This window comes from Oncorhynchus mykiss, chromosome 15 (genome assembly GCF_013265735.2).
Source record: "Oncorhynchus mykiss isolate Arlee chromosome 15, USDA_OmykA_1.1, whole genome shotgun sequence".
Classification (NCBI taxonomy): domain Eukaryota; kingdom Metazoa; phylum Chordata; class Actinopteri; order Salmoniformes; family Salmonidae; genus Oncorhynchus; species Oncorhynchus mykiss.
Genome location: NC_048579.1, coordinates 50,986,892 through 51,006,891, shown reverse-complemented (window position 1 = coordinate 51,006,891; position 20,000 = coordinate 50,986,892). Strand labels below are relative to the sequence as shown.

Genomic DNA, 20,000 nt, shown 5'->3' with positions numbered 1-20,000 from the left:
AACCTATGATTCCTGACCTATAACCCTAACTGCTGGCCCACAAACCCCTAGCTACCGTCATCCCTGACCCCTGACCCTAACCTCCTTCTCTCTCTGTGTCTCAGGGTACTAAGGTGTTACAGATGTTTATGTGGATCCTGAACCCTCGCCAGGTGTTTGATCTCTCCCAGGGAGGGCTCAGAGAGGCGTGAGTACTTCACCCTGCATGCTACACCCTACATACCACACTACACCTTATACACTATTTCCTACACGCTAACCTCTGTACGTCCTGTCTCCCAGGTTGGAGTTGTACAGGAAAGTGCCAAACCTGCGTATCCTGGCCTGTGGAGGAGACGGGACGGTGAGAGAATGAACATGTTATTACTGTTTTACTGCAGTACAACTGTTATTACCAATGTTAGAGTCTGCCTGCCTGCCTGCCCGCCAGCCCGCCCGCCCGTCCGCCCGCCTGCCTGCCTGTCTGCGTCTCTGTGTGATTGCAGTGCTACTGTCAGGGGTATTCAACTCTTACCCTACCTGATCATTAATTGGACACACCTGGTTTCCGAGGTCTAAATCAGTCCCTGATGAGAGGGGAACAATTTAAAAAAGCAATGGAACTAACTGGCTTCGAAGTCCAGAGTTGAGTTTGAGGGTGCTAGATGATAGACATTGCAATATGTGTTACTGAGTGTGAACACAGCTCCCCCTGGTGGCAACACACACAGACATGGTTAACATGTATGAATGTATCCCAGGACCCTGTACATTATTCACAGCATTAATGAACTTCATTAACAGAGCCTCTCCCCATCTCACTCTCTCTCCTCTCTCTCTCTCTCCTTCTCTTGCCTTCTCTCGCCTTAGGTGGGGTGGATCCTGTCTGTTCTGGATGAGTTAGGAATGACCCCCCATCCGCCTGTAGCGGTACTTCCTCTGGGGACAGGAAATGACCTCGCCAGGACCCTCAACTGGGGAGGGGTAAGCTGCCCTTTGTGTGTGGATGTGCGTGTGTGTTTGTTTGTGGCATGTGTGCAACGGTGTGTGCACGCACATGGGTGTCATCCACCCAATATTTTAGAGGGGGCACGAAGTACGTGAGGATAGACGGGGCGGGGGGTGGGTTGTTTGGAAGGGGCTGGCTCCCCACTGGAAGTCGGAGAATTTTGTACTTTTCAAACACCTTAAACACTTTTTCCCCCGAACCAAATATTTTCATTATATTTATTCATCAGGAAGGAATCAATAGGCTACATAGCTTGAATTGACAAACATACTGTAGCTCCTGGGAGTCCTGCCCATCACCGGCAGCTCAAATCTAATCAAACACTGTGTGTGTGTAACTCTACACTTTTCTCTCCTCCTCCTCCTCCTCCTCCTCCTCCTCCTCCTCCTCCAATGACGTTACTGTCTGCACACTCTGGTGTATCTAGCGTCCTGTCTCGCATATCTTTTCTCCGTGGTGCACCTTGGAAGCAACCCCTTACTAGGGAGAATAGTGAGGGTTGGGTACTCTTTTACCTGGTCCAGTCGGTAAATATTTCAGATAAAACATGGGCTTAAGAATGAAGTTGAAGAGTTCAACATTGTAATGCAGAGGGGGGCACGTGCCCTTGTGTCCCCTTTGCATGTGTGGGTGTCATTATGTTTGTTCTGTACACATTGCCCTCTGTCTGACTCTGACCCAACGTAGTCCTCTTACACACTATACAGTATATAGCACAGTAGTCGGTTCCCCGGGCGCCGAAGACGTGGATGTCGATTAAGGCAGCCCCCCCGGCACCTCTCTGATTCAGAGGGGTTGGGTTAAATGCGGAAGACACGTTTCAGTTGAAGGCATTCTGCTGGACAACTGACTCGGTATCCCCCCTCTTCCCTTTCAACACAGTGGACTCTGTCTCACTGAAATAACTCATGTTGTATTGCAGCAGTGACTCGTGTGGTTTATTGCAGGTGTTTGTCCTGCTCTCTTTCAGACGGTCCATTCACTGCTGCTGCTCTGTCTGTCTGTTCTGTTTTGATCAGCATACAGCCCGTTCTCTCGGTTCTCCTGCACCTGCCGCAGCGCCACTGTGTGTGTCGGTGTGCATGCGTGTGTGCGTGTGTGTCTTGTTGGTGAGAGTGCTGCTGTCACCAGCACGTTCGCTGGCACAAAAGCTTAGTTTGTGCGTGTATGTGATGCGAAACAGCCTTTGGCACTCTGATTGGCTGAGTCAGTGCAGAGACGTCTCTCTCTCTCTCTCTCTCTGTGTGTGTGTGTGTGTTGTGCGTGTGTTTGTGTGAGTGGGTGTTTGTGTTTGTGTATGTGTGTATCCTGTTGGTGAGAGTGCTACTTTCTCTGACACAAATTGCCTGAGTCAGTGCAGAGATGTTTGTGCGTGTGTATATGTGTGTGTGGGTGTGTGTGCACTAAGGCTGATTAGCAGTAGCTCTAATGAGCATTGCCTAAATATAAATGAGTTCTCTCTGAACCCCACAGAGGGAGAAAGATGGAGAGAGAGAGCGAGAGAGAGAGAGAGAGAGCGAGAGAGAGGGGAAACACTTCCAGGCTCTTGGGGAGGAGAGGAGGGATGTGTATATCAAGGATTATTAGCAGTGATTATAATTCATTACAGACAGCAACATCAAATCTGCATGGAAATAACATTCAGATGCTTAGAGGAGAAGAGAAGAGAAAAGAGACGCCCGAGAGAGAGACAGTATGAGGGAGAGATTGTTTGTCTGCCTCTGTTCAGAAGATGCATTGAGAACATCTAAGGTATGGAGCTGCCGCTTTCAAGGAGCGGGACTCTAATTCGGACACTTACAAGAAATCCCGCTACGACCTCCGACGAGCCACCAAACAGGTAAACCATCAATATAGGACTAAGATCGAATCCTACTACGTCGGCTATGACGCTCAACAGATGTGGCAGGGCTCGCCAACTATCATGAATTACAAAGGGAAACCCAGCCACGAGCTGCCTAGGGACACGAGGCTACCAAACAAGAGAAATGCCTTCTATGCTCACTTCAAGGCAAGCAACACCAAACCATGCATGAGAGAACCAGCTGTTCTGGATGACTGTGTGATATCGCTCTCCGTAGCCGATATGAGTAAGACCTTTAAACAAGTTAACATTCGCAAGTCCACAGGGCCAGACGGAATACCAGGACGCGTACTCAAAGCTTCTATTGCACTCCACACTGCCCTCACCCACCTGGACAAAAGAAATACCTATGTAAGAATGCTGTTCATAGACTACAACATTCAACACCATAGTCCCCCCCAAGCTCAGTACCCTGGAACTGAACTCTTCCCTCTGCAACTGTATCCTAGACTTCTTGACGGGCCAACCTTAGGAGGTGAGGGTAGGCAACAACACATCCGCCATGCTGACCATCAACACGGGGGCCCCTAAGGGGTGTGTGCTAAGTCCCCCCTTGTACTCCCTGTTCACCCACGACTGTGTGGCCATGCATTACTCCAACAACGTCATCAAATTTGCTGACGATGCGATGGTGCTAGGACTGAACACCGAAGACGATGAGGCAGCCTATAGGGAGAAGGTCAGAGACCTGGGAGTGTGGTGCCAGGACAACAACCTCTTCCTCAATGTCTGCATGACAAAGGAGCTGATTGTGGGCTACAGGAAATGGAGAAGCGAGCACACCACCATCCAAATCGATGGGGCTGTAGTGGAGCGGGTCGAGAGCTTCAAGTTCATCGGTGTCCACGACACTGAGGAATTAACATGGTCCACACACACCCGTAACGTTGTGAAGAGGGCACGACAATGCCTCTTCCCTCTCAGGAGGCTTAAAAGATTTGGTATGGGCCCTCAGGTCCTCTAAAAGTTATACGGCTGCACCATTGAGAGCATCTTGATTGGCTACATCACTGCTTGGTATGGCAACTGCAAGGCACCCGACCGCTAGGCGGTACAGAGGGTGGTGAGTACGGCCCAGTACATAACTGGGGCAGAGCTCACTGGGGCCTGGACCTCTATACCAGGCGGTGTCAGAGGAAGGCCCAAACAATTGTCAAAGACTCCAGCAATCCAAGCCATAGACTGTTCTCGCTGCTACTGCACGGCAAGCGGTACCATTGCACCAAGTCTGGAACCAACAGGACCCTGAACAACTTCTACCCCCAAACCATAATGCTGCTAAACAACACTGCTAAATAGCTAATCAAATGGCCACCTGGACTAACTGCATTGACCTTTTTTTTAGCTAACTCTCTTGCACAGACTCTATGCAGACACACTACCCACACACTCACGCATACTCACGCATACTACTAACATACACATATGCACTACATACACCCACACACACATAACATGCACACACATGCACTCTGACGCCACTGTGTGTGTGTGTGTGTGTGTGTGTGTGTGTGTGTGTGTGTGTGTGTGTGTGTGTGTGTGTGTGTGTGTACGTGTGTGTGTGTGTGTGTGTGTACGTGTGTGTGTGTGTGTGTGTGTGTGTGTGTGTACATGTGTGTGTGTGTACATGTGTGTGTGTGTGTGTGTGCGTGTGTACGTGTGTGTGTGTGTGTGTGTGTGTGTGTGTGTGTGTGTGTGTGTACATGTGTGTGTGTACATGTGTGTGTGTACATGTGTGTGTACGTGTGTGTGTGTGTGTGTGTGTGTGTGTGTGTGTGTGTGTGTGTGTGTGTGTGTGTCCACCCGTCTGACTGTGTAGGCGGTAAACAGTCTGACCTCGGTGTCCTGGATAAGTCACTCTCATTCTCGTTCTAACTTGAAATGCTATTATTGTCATATTCCCATTCCCATTCCCTTTGTCTCAGTCTTCAGTTTGAAGGAAGTGAAATTAGCTCAGTTTACCAGAAGTAACATGTCTCTCTCCCTCTCTGTAAGGTTATAACCTGTCTCTCTATGTAGGGTTATAATCCCTCCCTCTCTCTCTCTCTCTCTCTCTCTCTCTCTCTCTCTCTCTCTCTCTCTCTCTCTCTCTCTCTATGTAGAATTATTACCTGTCTCTCTCTGTTTAGTGTTATAACCTGTCTCTATCTGTGTAGGGTTATAACCTGTCTATCTATGTGTAGGGTTATAACCTGCCTCTCTTTGTGTGGGATTATAACCTTTCTCTCTCTGTGTTGGGTTATAACCTGTCTCTCTCTGTGTAGGGTTATAACCTGTCTCTGTGTAGGGTTATTACCTGTCACTCTCTGTGTAGGGTTATAACCTGTGTTGCTCTGTGTAGGGTTATAAACTGTCTCTCTATGTGTAGGGTTATAACCTGTCACTCTCTGTGTAGGGTTATAACCTGTCTCTCTCTGTGTAGGGTTATAACCTGTCTCTCTTTGTGTGGGATTATAACCTTTCTCTCTCTGTGTTGGGTTATAACTTGTCTCTCTCTGTGTAGAGTTATAACCTGTCTTTCTCTGTGTAGGGTTATAACTTGTCTATCTCTGTGTAGGGTTATAACCTGTCACTCTCTGTGTAGGGTTATAACCTGTCACTCTCTGTGTAGGGTTATAACCTGTGTTGCTCTGTGTAGGGTTATAACCTGTCTCTCTGTGTGTAGGGTAATAACCTGTATCTATCTGTGTAGGGTTATAAATTGTCACTCTCTGTGTAGGGTTATAACTTGTCACTCTCTGTGTAGGGTTATAACCTGTCTCTCTTTGTGTGGGATTATAACCTTTCTCTCTCTGTGTAGGGTTATAACATGTGTTGCTCTGTGTAGGGTTATAACCTGTATCTATCTGTGTAGGGTTATAACCTGTGTCACTCTCTGTGTCGGGTTATGACCTGTCACTCTCTGTGTTGGGTTATAACCTGTCTCTCTCTGTGTATGGTTATAACCTGTTTCTCCTTGTGTAGGGTTATAACCTGTCTCTCTCTGTGTAGTGTTATAACCTGTCTCTCTCTGTGTAGGGTTATACAGACGAGCCGGTTTCCAAGGTACTGTGTCAGGTGGAGGACGGCTCTGTGGTGCAGCTAGACAGATGGAACCTTCAGGTGGAGAGAAGCCCCGCCAAGCCGGAGGAAGGCACACAGAAGGTCTGTCTGGGGTCAGAGGTTAGGGGTCAGGGGGGAAGGTGAATGGTTAAGAGAGGGGTCAGTGGTATGGCTGTCTCGTGGTCTGAGTGATATGGACAGTGAGTGAAAGAAAAGTTCAACCTTATTTAAACTGATTTTGTACCTCTTTTGTGCGCTCCCCTCTTTTTCACTCTGCATCTCTCTGTATGTCTCCAGCTCCCACTGAACGTGTTCAACAACTACTTCAGCCTGGGCTTCGACGCCCACGTCACACTGGAGTTCCACGAATCCAGAGGTGAGCAGTACTGTCTCTCAGGACTAGAAGCATTGTTCCTTTAGCTGTCTGACTGCAGTAGGACACAGACTGTTGTATCTCCTCCTCCCTGCAGAAGCCAACCCTGAGAAATTCAACAGCCGCTTTCGCAACAAGATGTTCTATGCAGGAGTGAGTACCTGACCGACTTAACACCACATTACTGAATGGGGCGAGGAGGGAGAGGGATGAGGAGAGGGATGTGGAGAGGGATGTGGAGGGAGGGTAGAGATGAGGGGGGGGAATAGAGAGAGAGAGAGAGAGAGAGAGAGAGAGAGAGAGAGAGAGAGAGAGAGAGAGAGAAAGAAAGAGAGAGAGGGAAAAGAATGAGAGGTGTAGCGAGATGGACGGAATAGAGAGAGAGAGAGAGGGGTGTAGAGAGAGGGAGGGAACAAAGAGAGAGAGAGAGGGAGGTGTAGAGAGAGGGAGGGAATATATATATATATATATATATATATATATATATATATATATAGAGAGAGAGAGAGGGGTGTAGAGAGAGGAAGGGAACAGAGAGAGAGAGAGAGAGAGAAAGAGGTGTAGAGAGGGGGAGGGAATAGAGAGAGAGAGAGACGTGTAGAGAGAGGGAGGGAATAGAGAGAGAGAGGTGTATATATAATGTAATGAGTTGTCTCTGCTTCCCATCAGGCTGCGTTCTCTGACTTCCTCCAGAGGAGCTCCAGGGATCTGTCTAAACATGTCAGAGTGGTGGTGAGTGTCTCACACACACACACACACACACACACACACACACACACACACACACACACACACACACACACACACACACACACAGTGTCACAGGTTAACGTTTAGGTTAGAGGGCCCTGGCAGCCTGATAATAAACCTGCCGCTGGACAGGTCCCTGTTTCAGGAACTGGAATCTACATTCAGTTGGATTCAGTGAAACCCCTTTTTCTCTGTCCCAGTGTGACGGGACGGATCTCACTCCTAAGATCCAGGAGCAGAAGTTCCAGTGCATCGTCTTCTTAAACATCCCCAGGTAGCTATTCAACCCACCCAATCCCCCCTCCCCAGGTCAGCTTTGTCTATCTGACGCTGTTGATACATCTGTTGGCTGTCCGTAACCTACCCATAGTTTTATACGCTCACCATACTGTGGATTTTTTTGTGATGGAGTGTTTGAGGATCATGTGTGTTTTAAAAAGGTTGTGTGTGTGTGTGTGTGTGTGTGTGTGTGTGTGTGTGTGTGTGTGTGTGTGTGTGTGTGTGTGTGTGTGTGTGTGTGTGTGTGTGTGTGTGTGTGTGTGTAGGTACTGTGCAGGCACCATGCCGTGGGGGAACACAGGAGACCACCGGGACTTTGAGCCTCAGCGCCATGATGACGGCTGTATCGAAGTCATCGGCTTCACCCTGTCCTCCCTTGTAAGTGTGTGTTTGTGAGAGAGAGAGAGAGAGAGGAAGAGAGTGTGTTAGTGAGTGCACGTGTGTGAGAGAGTGTGTGAGAGTGTGTGTGACTAAACAAAAGGGTGTAATTCCTCTTCCTCTCCCCTAGGCGGCACTGCAGGTAGGAGGCCATGGTGAGAGGCTGCACCAGTGTAGAGAGGTGACTCTGACCACCTTTAAGACCATCGCTGTACAGGTGAGATTTCACACTCTTCCTGAACTGCACGGTTTGTTAAGGGCTTGTAAGTAAGCATTTCAGTGTAAGGTTGTATTCGGCGCATGTGAAAAATAAAGTTTTATTTTATTTTATTTATTTGCCAGTGAGAGTTCTTTGAAACCACCGGTCGGCCATATTGTCACTCCCCAGAAGGATAGAAATGAATGGAATTCATGTAATTACAAAATTAAGTACATGTACTTAGAAAATTACATGTATTTAAGTGGGTTTTTTTTAAGGTGGGGATAGTAACATTACAACTTTCCAAAAATTATATTTTAAATGTTATCTTTTTTTAAATATTTAATTTGTGTGTTTAGTTCACATAATATCATTTAAAAGTATGCATTAAGGTATCTGTAATATAATAAATGTGGCAAAAAACTAAAATAGACATTAATATTTGCCTTTCTATAGCTCGCAAAATATTTTTTACACCGGTGGGGCAGTGCCAAGATGGTGGCTTCAATACAGTGCCCCCTGTTAGTGATCTAGTGTATTTATAAATCATTGGATACAACACAGCCGAGACGACATTGAAAGAACAGGCCCACACTGTAAACCCCAAGGCATTTTTAACTCAAATACTTCTACTTCTAGTAAGTTGAACTCAAAGTCAATGAAAAGTCATTATTACCTAAAATGTTTATGTCGTGTGACACAAAACTAAATGAGAAGTCACAACAATTATTTTTTAATTATGATAACAAATTAACTTTTTTTCCCAGCATGTTCTAATGCAGGAAGATTGCAAAAAATACTTTTTAATATCTGTGTTTTTGCATGTACATTGAGTGATTAATCTTATGCTACTGTAACGGTTTTCTTGCGGTGAAGTAGAGGCGGACAAAAATGCAGCGTGATATTCTTGATACATGTTTAATAATGATGAAACACGAACAATACAAAAACAACAAACGTAACGAAAACCTATAGAGCCTATCTGGTGCAAAACAAACACAGAGACAGGAACAATCACCCACGAAACACTCAAAGAATGTGGCTGCCTAAATATGGTTCCCAATCAGAGACAACGATAAACACCTGCCTCTGATTGAGAACCACTCCAGACAGCCATAGACTATGCTAGAACACCCTACTAAGCCACAAACCCAATTCCTAACAAAAACCCCAAGACAAAACACACCACATAAATAAACCCATGTCACACACTGGCCTGACCAAAATAATAAAGAAAACACAAAATACTAAGACCAGGGTGTGACAGCTACAGATAAATAACATGTATTTTTCTGAACAAATCCAATAATTTAGATTTGTTTTGTACCCGTCCCTGAAATGGTTGTTCCAGTTTAAATGGCTCAGGTCTCCTTGCACTGTTCTGAACACTGGCAGTCATTATGAAAGCAGGTTGCGGGTGAATTAAACTGTTGTATATCCTAACTCTGGCTGGATTCCAATAGGAATTACACATCACTTTGCAAACCTGCATAATGGGATTTGCAGGTAGGGTTGCAAAATTCTGGAAAAATGTCCAGGTTTTCCAGAAATCCCATTTGGAAGATTCCTGGAAATCCTTCAACCAGGGTTTACATTTTTTGTTTTGAGGGGGGGGAATTTGGGGAAAGTTACCGGAACTTTGCAACCCTACTTGCAAACCTGTTTGATGGGGCCTGTAAAACTATGAGGCCACTGCATTAGGATAAAGCTAGGCCTCAAAATAAGGTCTTATGTGATGTATCGGTTTGAGTAACGAATACAAAATCACTTTAAGTAACTTTACTAGATATATTAGATATAGTAACTGCAACGGGTTTCCTCCAAGGTTTTGAGTAATGACAGCACATCTGGGTTTACAGTGCATGATACACATATACACTCACTGGCCAGTTCATTATGTACACCCCCCCCCCCCCCCCCCTACTCCTACAGACAGTACTATAAGTCAAGTGGCTGTGGCTTACTATATAAAGCAAGCAGGCAGACAGGCATTGAGGCATTCAGTTACTGTTCAGTTATTGAACGTTTGAATGGGCAAAACTAGTTACCATAGCGACTTTGAGCATGGCATGATCGTCGGTGTCAGGCTCGCCGGATCCAGTATTCCAGAGTCGGCCGCCCTCCTGGGCTTTTCAAGCACGACAGTGTCTAGGGTTTACCAGGAATGGTGCTACAAACACAACCATCCCGTCAGCAGCAGTCCTGATGGCCAAAACAGCTCGTTGATGAGAGAGGTCGAAGGAGAATGGTAAGTATCGTGCAAGCTAACAGGTAGCCTGCAAACAGACAAATAACAGCGCAGAACTTGTGTGTGCGGAACGGCATCTTTGAACGCACGACGAGTCAATCCTTGTTGTGGACGTGCTATTGCGGCAGACGACCACACCGGTTCCACTTCTATCAGCTAAAAACAAGAAGAAGCGGCTCCAGGGGGAACACCATCACCAACACTGGACATGACAGAGAGCCTGGAACATGACAGAGAGTTCAGTTTTCTTGAGTGGCCTGGTCAGTCCCCAGACCTCAACCCTATAGAGAATCTATGGGATGAGATGGAATGAGCTGTTCACAGCATGAATGTACTGCCGTTCAATCTGCAGCGGCCGCGTGATGCAATCGCATCAGCATGGACCAACATCCCTGTGGAACATTTCCGACACCTTGTAGAATGCCCCAAAGGATTCAGGTTGTTCTGGAGGCAAAGCAGGTACAACAACCAGGTACTAGATGGGTGTACCTAATAAACTGTCATGTGAGTGTATAACACAGACCCGCACTGTACAGGGATACAACACAGCCCCATACTACAGAGATATAACACAGCCCCATACTACAGAGATACAACACAGCCCCATACTACAGAGATATAACACAGCCCCATACTACAGAGATATAACACAGCCCCATACTACAGATATATAACACAGACCCATACTACAGAGATATAACACAGCCCCATACTACAGATATATAACACAGCCCCATACTACAGATATATAACACAGCCCCATACTACAGATATATAACACAGCCCCATACTACAGAGATATAACACAGACCCATACTACAGAGATACAACACAGCCCCATACTACAGAGATACAACACAGCCCCATACTACAGAGATATAACACAGCCCCATACTACAGAGATATAACACAGCCCTATACTACAGAGATATAACACAGCCCCATACTACAGAGATATAACACAGCCCCATACTACAGAGATATAACACAGACCCATACTACAGAGATATAACACAGCCCCATACTACAGATATATAACACAGCCCCATACTACAGATATATAACACAGCCCCATACTACAGATATATAACACAGCCCCATACTACAGAGATATAACACAGACCCATACTACAGAGATACAACACAGCCCCATACTACAGAGATACAACACAGCCCCATACTACAGAGATATAACACAGCCCCATACTACAGAGATATAACACAGCCCCATACTACAGAGATATAACACAGCCCCATACTACAGAGATATAACACAGCCCCATACTACAGAGATATAACACAGCCCCATACTACAGATATATAACACAGCCCCATACTACAGATATATAACACAGCCCCATACTACAGATATATAACACAGCCCCATACTACAGATATATAACACAGCCCCATACTACAGATATATAACACAGCCCCATACTACAGATATATAACACAGCCCCATACTACAGAGATATAACACAGCCCCATACTACAGATATATAACACAGCCCCATACTACAGATATATTATTTTATTTTTATTTTTATTTATTTTACCTTTATTTAACCAGGTAGGCAAGTTGAGAACAAGTTCTCATTTACAATTGCGACCTGGCCAAGATAAAGCAAAGCAGTTCGACAGATACAACAACACAGAGTTACACATGGAGTAAAACAAACATACAGTCAATAATAAAGTATAAACAAGTCTATATACAATGTGAGCAAATGAGGTGAGAAGGAAGGTAAAGGCAAAAAAGGCCTTGGTGGCAAGGTAAATACAATATAGCAAGTAAAACACTGGAATGGTAGTTTTGCAATGGAAGAATGTGCAAAGTAGAAATAAAAATAATGGGGTGCAAAGGAGCAAAATAAATAAATAAATTAAATACAGTTGGGAAAGAGGTAGTTGATAGGGCTAAATTATATGTGGGCTATGTACAGGTGCAGTAATCTGTGAGCTGCTCTGACAGTTGGTGCTTAAAGCTAGTGAGGGAGATAAGAGTTTCCAGTTTCAGAGATTTTTGTAGTTCGTTCCAGTCACTGGCAGCAGAGAACTGGAAAGAGAGGCGGCCAAAGAAAGAATTGGTTTTGGGGGTGACTAGAGAGATATACCTGCTGGAGCGTGTGCTACAGGTGGGAGATGCTATGGTGACCAGCGAGCTGAGATAAGGGGGGACTTTACCTAGCAGGGTCTTGTAGATGACATGGAGCCAGTGGGTTTGGCGACGAGTATGAAGCGAGGGCCAGCCAACGAGAGCGTACAGGTCGCAATGGTGGGTAGTGTATGGGGCTTTGGTGACAAAACGGATTGCACTGTGATAGACTGCATCCAGTTTGTTGAGTAGGGTATTGGAGGCTATTTTGTAAATTACATCGCCAAAGTCGAGGATTGGTAGGATGGTCAGTTTTACAAGGGTATGTTTGGCAGCATGAGTGAAGGATGCTTTGTTGCGAAATAGGAAGCCAATTCTAGATTTAACTTTGGATTGGAGATGTTTGATATGGGTCTGGAAGGAGAGTTTACAGTCTAACCAGACACCTAAGTATTTGTAGTTGTCCACGTATTCTAAGTCAGAGCCGTCCAGAGTAGTGATGTTGGACAGGCGGGTAGGTGCAGGTAGTGATCGGTTGAAGAGCATGCATTTAGTTTTACTTGTATTTAAGAGCAGTTGGAGGCCACGGAAGGAGAGTTGTATGGCATTGAAGCTTGCCTGGAGGGTTGTTAACACAGTGTCCAAAGAAGGGCCGGAAGTATACAGAATGGTGTCGTCTGCGTAGAGGTGGATCAGAGACTCACCAGCAGCAAGAGCGACCTCATTGATGTATACAGAGAAGAGAGTCGGTCCAAGAATTGAACCCTGTGGCACCCCCATAGAGACTGCCAGAGGTCCGGACAACAGACCCTCAGATTTGACACACTGAACTCTATCAGAGAAGTAGTTGGTGAACCAGGCGAGGCAATCATTTGAGAAACCAAGGCTGTTGAGTCTGCCGATGAGGATGTGGTGATTGACAGAGTCGAAAGCCTTGGCCAGATCAATGAATACGGCTGCACAGTAATGTTTCTTATCGATGGCGGTTAAGATATCGTTTAGGACCTTGAGCGTGGCTGAGGTGCACCCATGACCAGCTCTGAAACCAGATTGCATAGCAGAGAAGGTATGGTGAGATTCAAAATGGTCGGTAATCTGTTTGTTGACTTGGCTTTCGAAGACCTTAGAAAGGCATGGTAGGATAGATATAGGTCTGAAATATATATATAATATATATATAACACAGACCCATACTACAGATATATAACACAGCCCCATACTACAGAGATATAACACAGCCCCATACTACAGAGATATAACACAGCCCCATACTACAGATATATAACACAGCCCCATACTACAGATATATAACACAGACCCATACTACAGATATATAACACAGACCCATACTACAGAGATATAACACAGCCCCATACTACAGAGATATAACACAGACTCATACTACAGATATATAACACAGACCCATACTACAGAGATATAACACAGCCCCATACTACAGATATATAACACAGCCCCATACTACAGAGATATAACACAGACCCATACTACAGATATATAACACAGCCCCATACTACAGAGATATAACACAGCCCCATACTACAGATATATAACACAGCCCCATACTACAGAGATATAACACAGACCCATACTACAGAGAATAACACAGACCCATGCTACAGATATATAACACAGCCCCATACTACAGATATATAACACAGCCCCATACTACAGAGATATAACACAGACCCATGCTACAGATATATAACACAGCCCCATACTACAGAGATATAACACAGCCCCATACTACAGAGATATAACACAGACCCATACTACAGATATATAACACAGCCCCATACTACAGAGATATAACACAGCCCCATACTACAGATATATAACACAACCCCATACTACAGATATATAACACAGACCCATACTACAGAGATATAACACAGCCCCATACTACAGAGATATAACACAGCCCCATACTACAGAGATATAACACAGCCCCATACTACAGAGATACAACACAGCCCCATACTACAGAGATATAACACAGCCCCATACTACAGAGATACAACACAGCCCCATACTACAGAGATATAACACAGCCCCATACTACAGAGATATAACACAGCCCCATACTACAGATATATAACACAGCCCCATACTACAGATATATAACACAGCCCCATACTACAGATATATAACACAGCCCCATACTACAGATATATAACACAGACCCATACTATAGATATATAACACAGACCCATACTACAGATATATAACACAGACCCATACTACAGATATATAACACAGACCCATACTACAGATATATAACACAGCCCCATACTACAGATATATAACACAGCCCCATACTACAGATATATAACACAGCCCCATACTACAAAGATATAACACATACCCATGCTACAGAGATATAACCGTCAGTCAGACTGTATTTGATATGCCGTGTGTGTGTGTGTGTGTGTGTGTGTGTGTGTGTGTGTGTGTGTGTGTGTGTGTGTGTGTGTTTGTGTGTGTGTGTGTGTGTGTGGGTACGCTTGTGTAGGTGGATGGAGAGCCGTGTCGCTTGGCCCCATCAACCCTCCGCATCTCCCTACGCAACCAGGCCAACATGGTACAGAAGAGCAAGAGACGCACCTCCGTACCCCTGCTCAATGAGTGAGTCACACACACACACACACACACACACACACACACACACACACACACACACACACACACACTCCAAAGAGAATGGCTGGAGTGTGGCAGGTAGCCTAGTGGTTTGACCAGTAACCGAGCGGTCGCTGGTTTCGAACCCCAGAGCTGACTCAGTGAATCACACTCAGTGAATCCTTTATCCTTCTTCCTGTGGAACTAGACCAGCTGTGTACAGAAGGGTAAAGACCTCCGAGTCCCGCCCTAGTGAGTGAGTCACCTCGCTCCCAAGGCGACAGAATGGACACTGTCAATGGGTCCAAGTGTACGTTTACACCGATTACGAGAAAGAGAACCAGTGCTAGTTTTGATGCTGTGGCTGCATTCTGTTGGAAAGAAGCGCACACCAAGGAAAACAGGGTCAAACACCGCTGCTGTATTCACACACACACACCCACAGTTCAGTTTCTTGGTCTTGTTCAGGGCTTTTTCTCATTATATTCCCTTCACACAGTTAGTTTCTCCTCTAACCATCTGTTCCACTTACTACCACCTGTTAAGCAGATCGTCCCAACAGCACTAATGCCTGTGTGTGTATCTAGCTGTCGATGTGTGTGTGTGTGTGTTGCTCTTTATTCAGTGTGGTTCTACTCAGCTACAGTAACTAAAGCTGTGCCTGGTTTTTGCCTTAGTGTTCTGCAACAATACTCTAGTCTGTCATGGGCTTCCTCCATGTCTTCATCCTCAACTGTCTTTTTGATGTTTTCTTTCTTCCCTCTCTCCTCACCCTCATGTCGACTCCTCCTCCTCTCTCTTTCCTTGATATTTACCTCCCCTCTGGGCCTGTGTCTTCCCCCCGCACTCGCCCCGCCCTGTCTGTTACGACTGCAGCATTCAGAAAGTGTGTGCAGCAGACCCGCGTCGCCTTTCTGCTCCCCCTGACTCCTTCTCTGTGTAAGTACTCTAACCCGGTGCGTTTCAGAGAGTGTCTGAGAGAGAGAAAGATGGACAGGAACGGAGTGAGAAAAAGAGAGTCAAGTTATTTGCCCGTGCCTGTGTCGAGTACCGTGTAGAGTAAGTGGGTCTCACGTTTAAAATATATGGTTGCCCCTGCATGCGGACCCCGTCGAACCTGCCGGTGTGCTGTCTCCTAGTGTCTGTCTCTGTGGGAGTCCACCCTGTCCTGCTCGGGGCTCTGTAAGGTTGTGGCTACAGTACATGTAGCACAGTGTAGTCTATCCTGGCACTGCTAGATCGCAATCAATGGGAGAAAAAAAAAATACACCCATCCTATTTGTTTCCGGTACTGAACAGAAAAAAACGGAATGTTGATTGAGACGTTTCAACGTGCGTGTGTTCCTCCAGCCCCCATGCTGTCCCCGAGCGCCTGCGCCTCAGAGTCAACCGTATCAGTCTGCAGGACTACGACAGACTACAGTTTGACAGGGAGCGACTCCGAGACATCTGTGAGTGTGTGTGTGTGTGTCTTTGTTGAAGGGTCCATCAAATCAAATCAGATGTTATTGCGGCGAAATGCTTGTGTTTCTAGCTCCAACAGTGCAGTAATAAGTAAGTAAAGGAAAATCAACAATACACACAAATCTAAATAAAGGAATGGAATTAAGATTATATAAATATATGGATGTCAGAGCGGCATAGACTAAGATACAGTAGAATAGAATACAGTATATACATGAGATGAGTAAAGCATAAATATGTAAACATTATTAAAGTGACTTGTGTTCCATTATTAAAATGGCCAGTGATTCCAAGTCTATGTACAGTATATAGGCAGCAGCCTCTAGTCCCCATGTGTGTCCTGCAGCCTGAAAAGACGTTAATAAAGTGTGTGTGTGTGTGCGTGTGCGTGTGCGTGTGTGTGTGTGTGCTGTGTGTTGCAGCGATCGCTGTGGGGATTGTGGTGGTGAGAGGTGACTGTGACCTGGAGACCTGCAGACTCTACATAGACAGGCTACAGGAGGTGAGAACACACACAGACACGTGACACACTTGCATACACACATGTGCACACACACTCACGCCAATATGATTTGGCTATGGTGATTGTTCTATTTTCTGAAACACTGCTGGGGTTTCCTATTTCTAACAGGATCTTCATCAGGCTCCATCTGCTGGCCACCGAGTGCATTACCAGGTTCCTGTCTGTCTTTCTTTCAGTCTATTATGTCTGACTATGCTACCGGTGAGTCGTTACTGAACTGGCCATCCCTTCCCTCCTCTTTCTGTAGGATGAGTGTCGAGGTCTACCGCGACCTGGCTCCGCCCACAGACTGTCCCCCAACTGGAGCTTCCTGGACTGTGAGTGACATCACTCAGTGACATCACTCATCTAGGGTCAAAACACAAATTCAGCATTTCTGTAAATGTGCCAGAGCTTTAGCCTACTTGTAAACTCAGCAAAAACGAAACATCCCTTTTTCAGGACCCCTGTCTTTCAAAGATAATTCGTAAAAATCCAAATAACTTCACAGATCTTCATTGTAAAGGCTTCATTGTACACTGTTTCCCATGCTTGTTCAATGAACCATAATCAATTAATGAACATGCACCTGTGGAACGGTCGTTAAGACACTAACAGCTTACAGACGGTAGGCAACTAAGGTCATAGTTATGAAAACTTAGGACACTAAGAGGCCTTTCTACTGACTCTGAAAAACACCAAAGGAAAGATGCCCAGGGTCCCTGCTCATCTGTATGAATGTGCGTTAGGCATGCTGCAAGGAGACATGAGGACTGCAGATGTGGCCAGGGCAATACATTGCAATGTCCGTACTGTGCGACGCCTAAGACAGCGCTACAGGGAGACAGGACGGACAGCAGATTGTCCTCGCAGTGGCAGACCACAAGTAATGACACCTGCACAGGATCGGTACAGCTGAACATCACACCTGCGAGACAGGTACAGGATTGCAACAACAACTTCCCGATTTACACCAGGAACACACAATCCCTCCATCAGTGCTCAGACTGTCCGCAACAGGCTGAGAGAGGCTGGACTGAGGGCTTGTAGGCTTGTTGTAAGGCAGGTCCTCACCCAACATCACCGGCAACAACGTTGCCTGTAGGCACAAACCCACCATCGCTGGACTAGACAGGACTGGCAAAAAATGCTCTTCTCACACGAGTCACGGTTTTGCCTCACCAGGGGTGATGGTCGGATTCGTGTTTATTGACGAAGGAATGAGCGTTACACTGAGGCCTGTACTCTGGAGCGGGATCGATTTGGAGGTGGAGGGTCCATCATGGTCTGGGGCGGTGTGTCACAGCATCATTGGACTGAGCTTGCTGTCATTGCAGGCAATCTCAACGATGTGCGTTACAGGGAAGACATCCTCATCCCTCATGTGGTACCCTTCCTGCAGGCTCATCCTGACATAACCCTTCAGCATGACAATGCCACCAGCCGTACTGCTCGTTCTGTGCGTGATTTCCTGCAAGACAGGAATGTCAGTGTTCTGCCATGGTCAGCTAAGAGCCTGGATCTCAATCCCATTTAGCACGTCTAGGACCTGTTGGATCGGAGGGTGGGGGCTAGGGCCATTCCCCCCAGAAATGTCTGGGATCTTGCAGGTGCCTTGGTGGAAGAGTGGGGTAACATCTCACAGCAAGAACTGGCAAATCTGGTGCAGTCCATGAGGAGGAGATGCACTGCAGTACTTAATGCAGCTGGTGGCCACACCAGATTACTGACTGTTACTTTTTTTTACTTTATTTTGACCCCCGCTTTGTTCAGGGACACATTCAATTTATGTTGGTCACATGTCTGTGGAACTTGTACAGTTTATGTCTCAGTTGTTGAATCTTGATAGAGAAACTGATAGAGACATACCCCAAGCGACTTACAGCTGTAATCGCAGCAAAAGGTGGCGCTACAAAGTATTAACTTAAAGGGGCTGAATAATTTTGCACGCCCAATTTTTCAGTTTTTGATTTGTTAAAAAAGTTTGAAATATCCAATAAATGTCGTTCCACTTCATGATTGTGTCCCACTTGTTGTTGATTCTTCACAAAAAAATACAGTTTTATATCTTTATGTTTGAAGCCTGAAATCAAAAGGTCGCAAAGTTCAAGGGGGCCGAATACTTTCGCACGGCACTGTATATCTCCATCCGTTGTTCCTCATGTAAAGTGGGACTCTGAAGTCTCTGCAGAAGGCTTGTTTAACACGGTTTAACTGTGTGACTGTAAGACATCGACTGTGTGACAGTGAACTGTTCTCTCCTTTCCCACCATCTCTCTAAACCAAGTCTCCTTTCCCCAGCTACGTCTGCAGACCGTTTCTATCGCATAGACAAGGCCCAGGAGCACCTGCACTATGTGACAGAAATCTGCCAGGAAGAGGTGTTTATCCTGGACCACGGTGGACTAGCGGGGGGACCGGCCACAGGCATGCCTGACCTGGTGGTGGAGCCCAACTCTGGGTGAGAGACAGAGAAAGAGGGAGCGAGAGAGAGAGACACACCCACTCACACACACAGATGTGTAAACACATGCATACACACACAGACCCGCAAACGCTCACGCGCACACACACACACACACACACCTCTAACGTTATTTCGTGTTGAGAGTTGCAGTCCTTTCATCTATTTGTCTCTCTGGTGCAGGAGCCCTCTGACGTCTGAGGAACAAGGTGAGATGTTTTGCGTCTTTTGAAAGAAGAACATTTGTAAACCCACGTTTTTCATCTATAAAAACCCTGCCTTACAGTGGGAACGATTCCTGTTAACGCACGTGTAACCCTATAACATTGTCTAACTGATAGTGGTGTGTGTGTGTGTGTTCTTCAGCAATGCTGATGGCTGCCTCCTCTGGGGACCTGACTACGGTTAGATACCTCGACCTTCTCCCTTGCAAACATCTGACTGTCTTACTAGAACCGGTGAACCAGTGCACCACTGAAGTCGATACGTACGTGTCTCTCGTAACGGTGTTCTACCTGTCTCTCTTTCAGTTGTCGGGCAGCTTCTTTCGCGGGACCAGCCTCCTGGTGAGGGATTCTACTGGTTGTAGTGCACTACACCTGGCCTCTCAGCACGGACACACTGAAGTGGTCCACTTCATACTGGAGCACGGTGAGTGTGTGTCTGTGTGTCTGTGTGTCTGTGTGTGTGTGTGTGTTGCTTCTTATTGCATCC

The 20,000-nt window shown here is 46.0% G+C and overlaps 1 protein-coding gene across 4 annotated transcripts in view; it reads left to right on the top strand.

Annotated features, from left to right (window-relative positions):
- Positions 1-20,000, top strand: part of LOC110490739 (diacylglycerol kinase iota-like) — a 105,062-nt gene that overhangs the window by 83,165 nt on the left and 1,897 nt on the right. For 3 of the 4 annotated variants that reach the window (XM_036944559.1, XM_036944558.1, XM_036944560.1), the window contains exons 11-30: positions 105-187; positions 283-343; positions 850-963; positions 5,871-5,996; positions 6,192-6,270; positions 6,365-6,420; positions 6,937-6,999; positions 7,218-7,291; positions 7,563-7,674; positions 7,805-7,891; positions 14,750-14,862; positions 15,733-15,795; positions 16,207-16,307; positions 16,743-16,822; positions 16,952-16,996; positions 17,091-17,160; positions 19,124-19,283; positions 19,470-19,495; positions 19,653-19,690; positions 19,817-19,937. In XM_036944559.1, coding sequence (XP_036800454.1) covers positions 105-187; positions 283-343; positions 850-963; positions 5,871-5,996; positions 6,192-6,270; positions 6,365-6,420; positions 6,937-6,999; positions 7,218-7,291; positions 7,563-7,674; positions 7,805-7,891; positions 14,750-14,862; positions 15,733-15,795; positions 16,207-16,307; positions 16,743-16,822; positions 16,952-16,996; positions 17,091-17,160; positions 19,124-19,283; positions 19,470-19,495; positions 19,653-19,690; positions 19,817-19,937 — 1,672 coding nt within the window. The remainder of the gene's footprint in view (positions 1-104; positions 188-282; positions 344-849; positions 964-5,870; positions 5,997-6,191; positions 6,271-6,364; positions 6,421-6,936; positions 7,000-7,217; positions 7,292-7,562; positions 7,675-7,804; positions 7,892-14,749; positions 14,863-15,732; positions 15,796-16,206; positions 16,308-16,742; positions 16,823-16,951; positions 16,997-17,090; positions 17,161-19,123; positions 19,284-19,469; positions 19,496-19,652; positions 19,691-19,816; positions 19,938-20,000) is intronic. The other variant, XM_036944561.1, reaches the window with a different exon arrangement.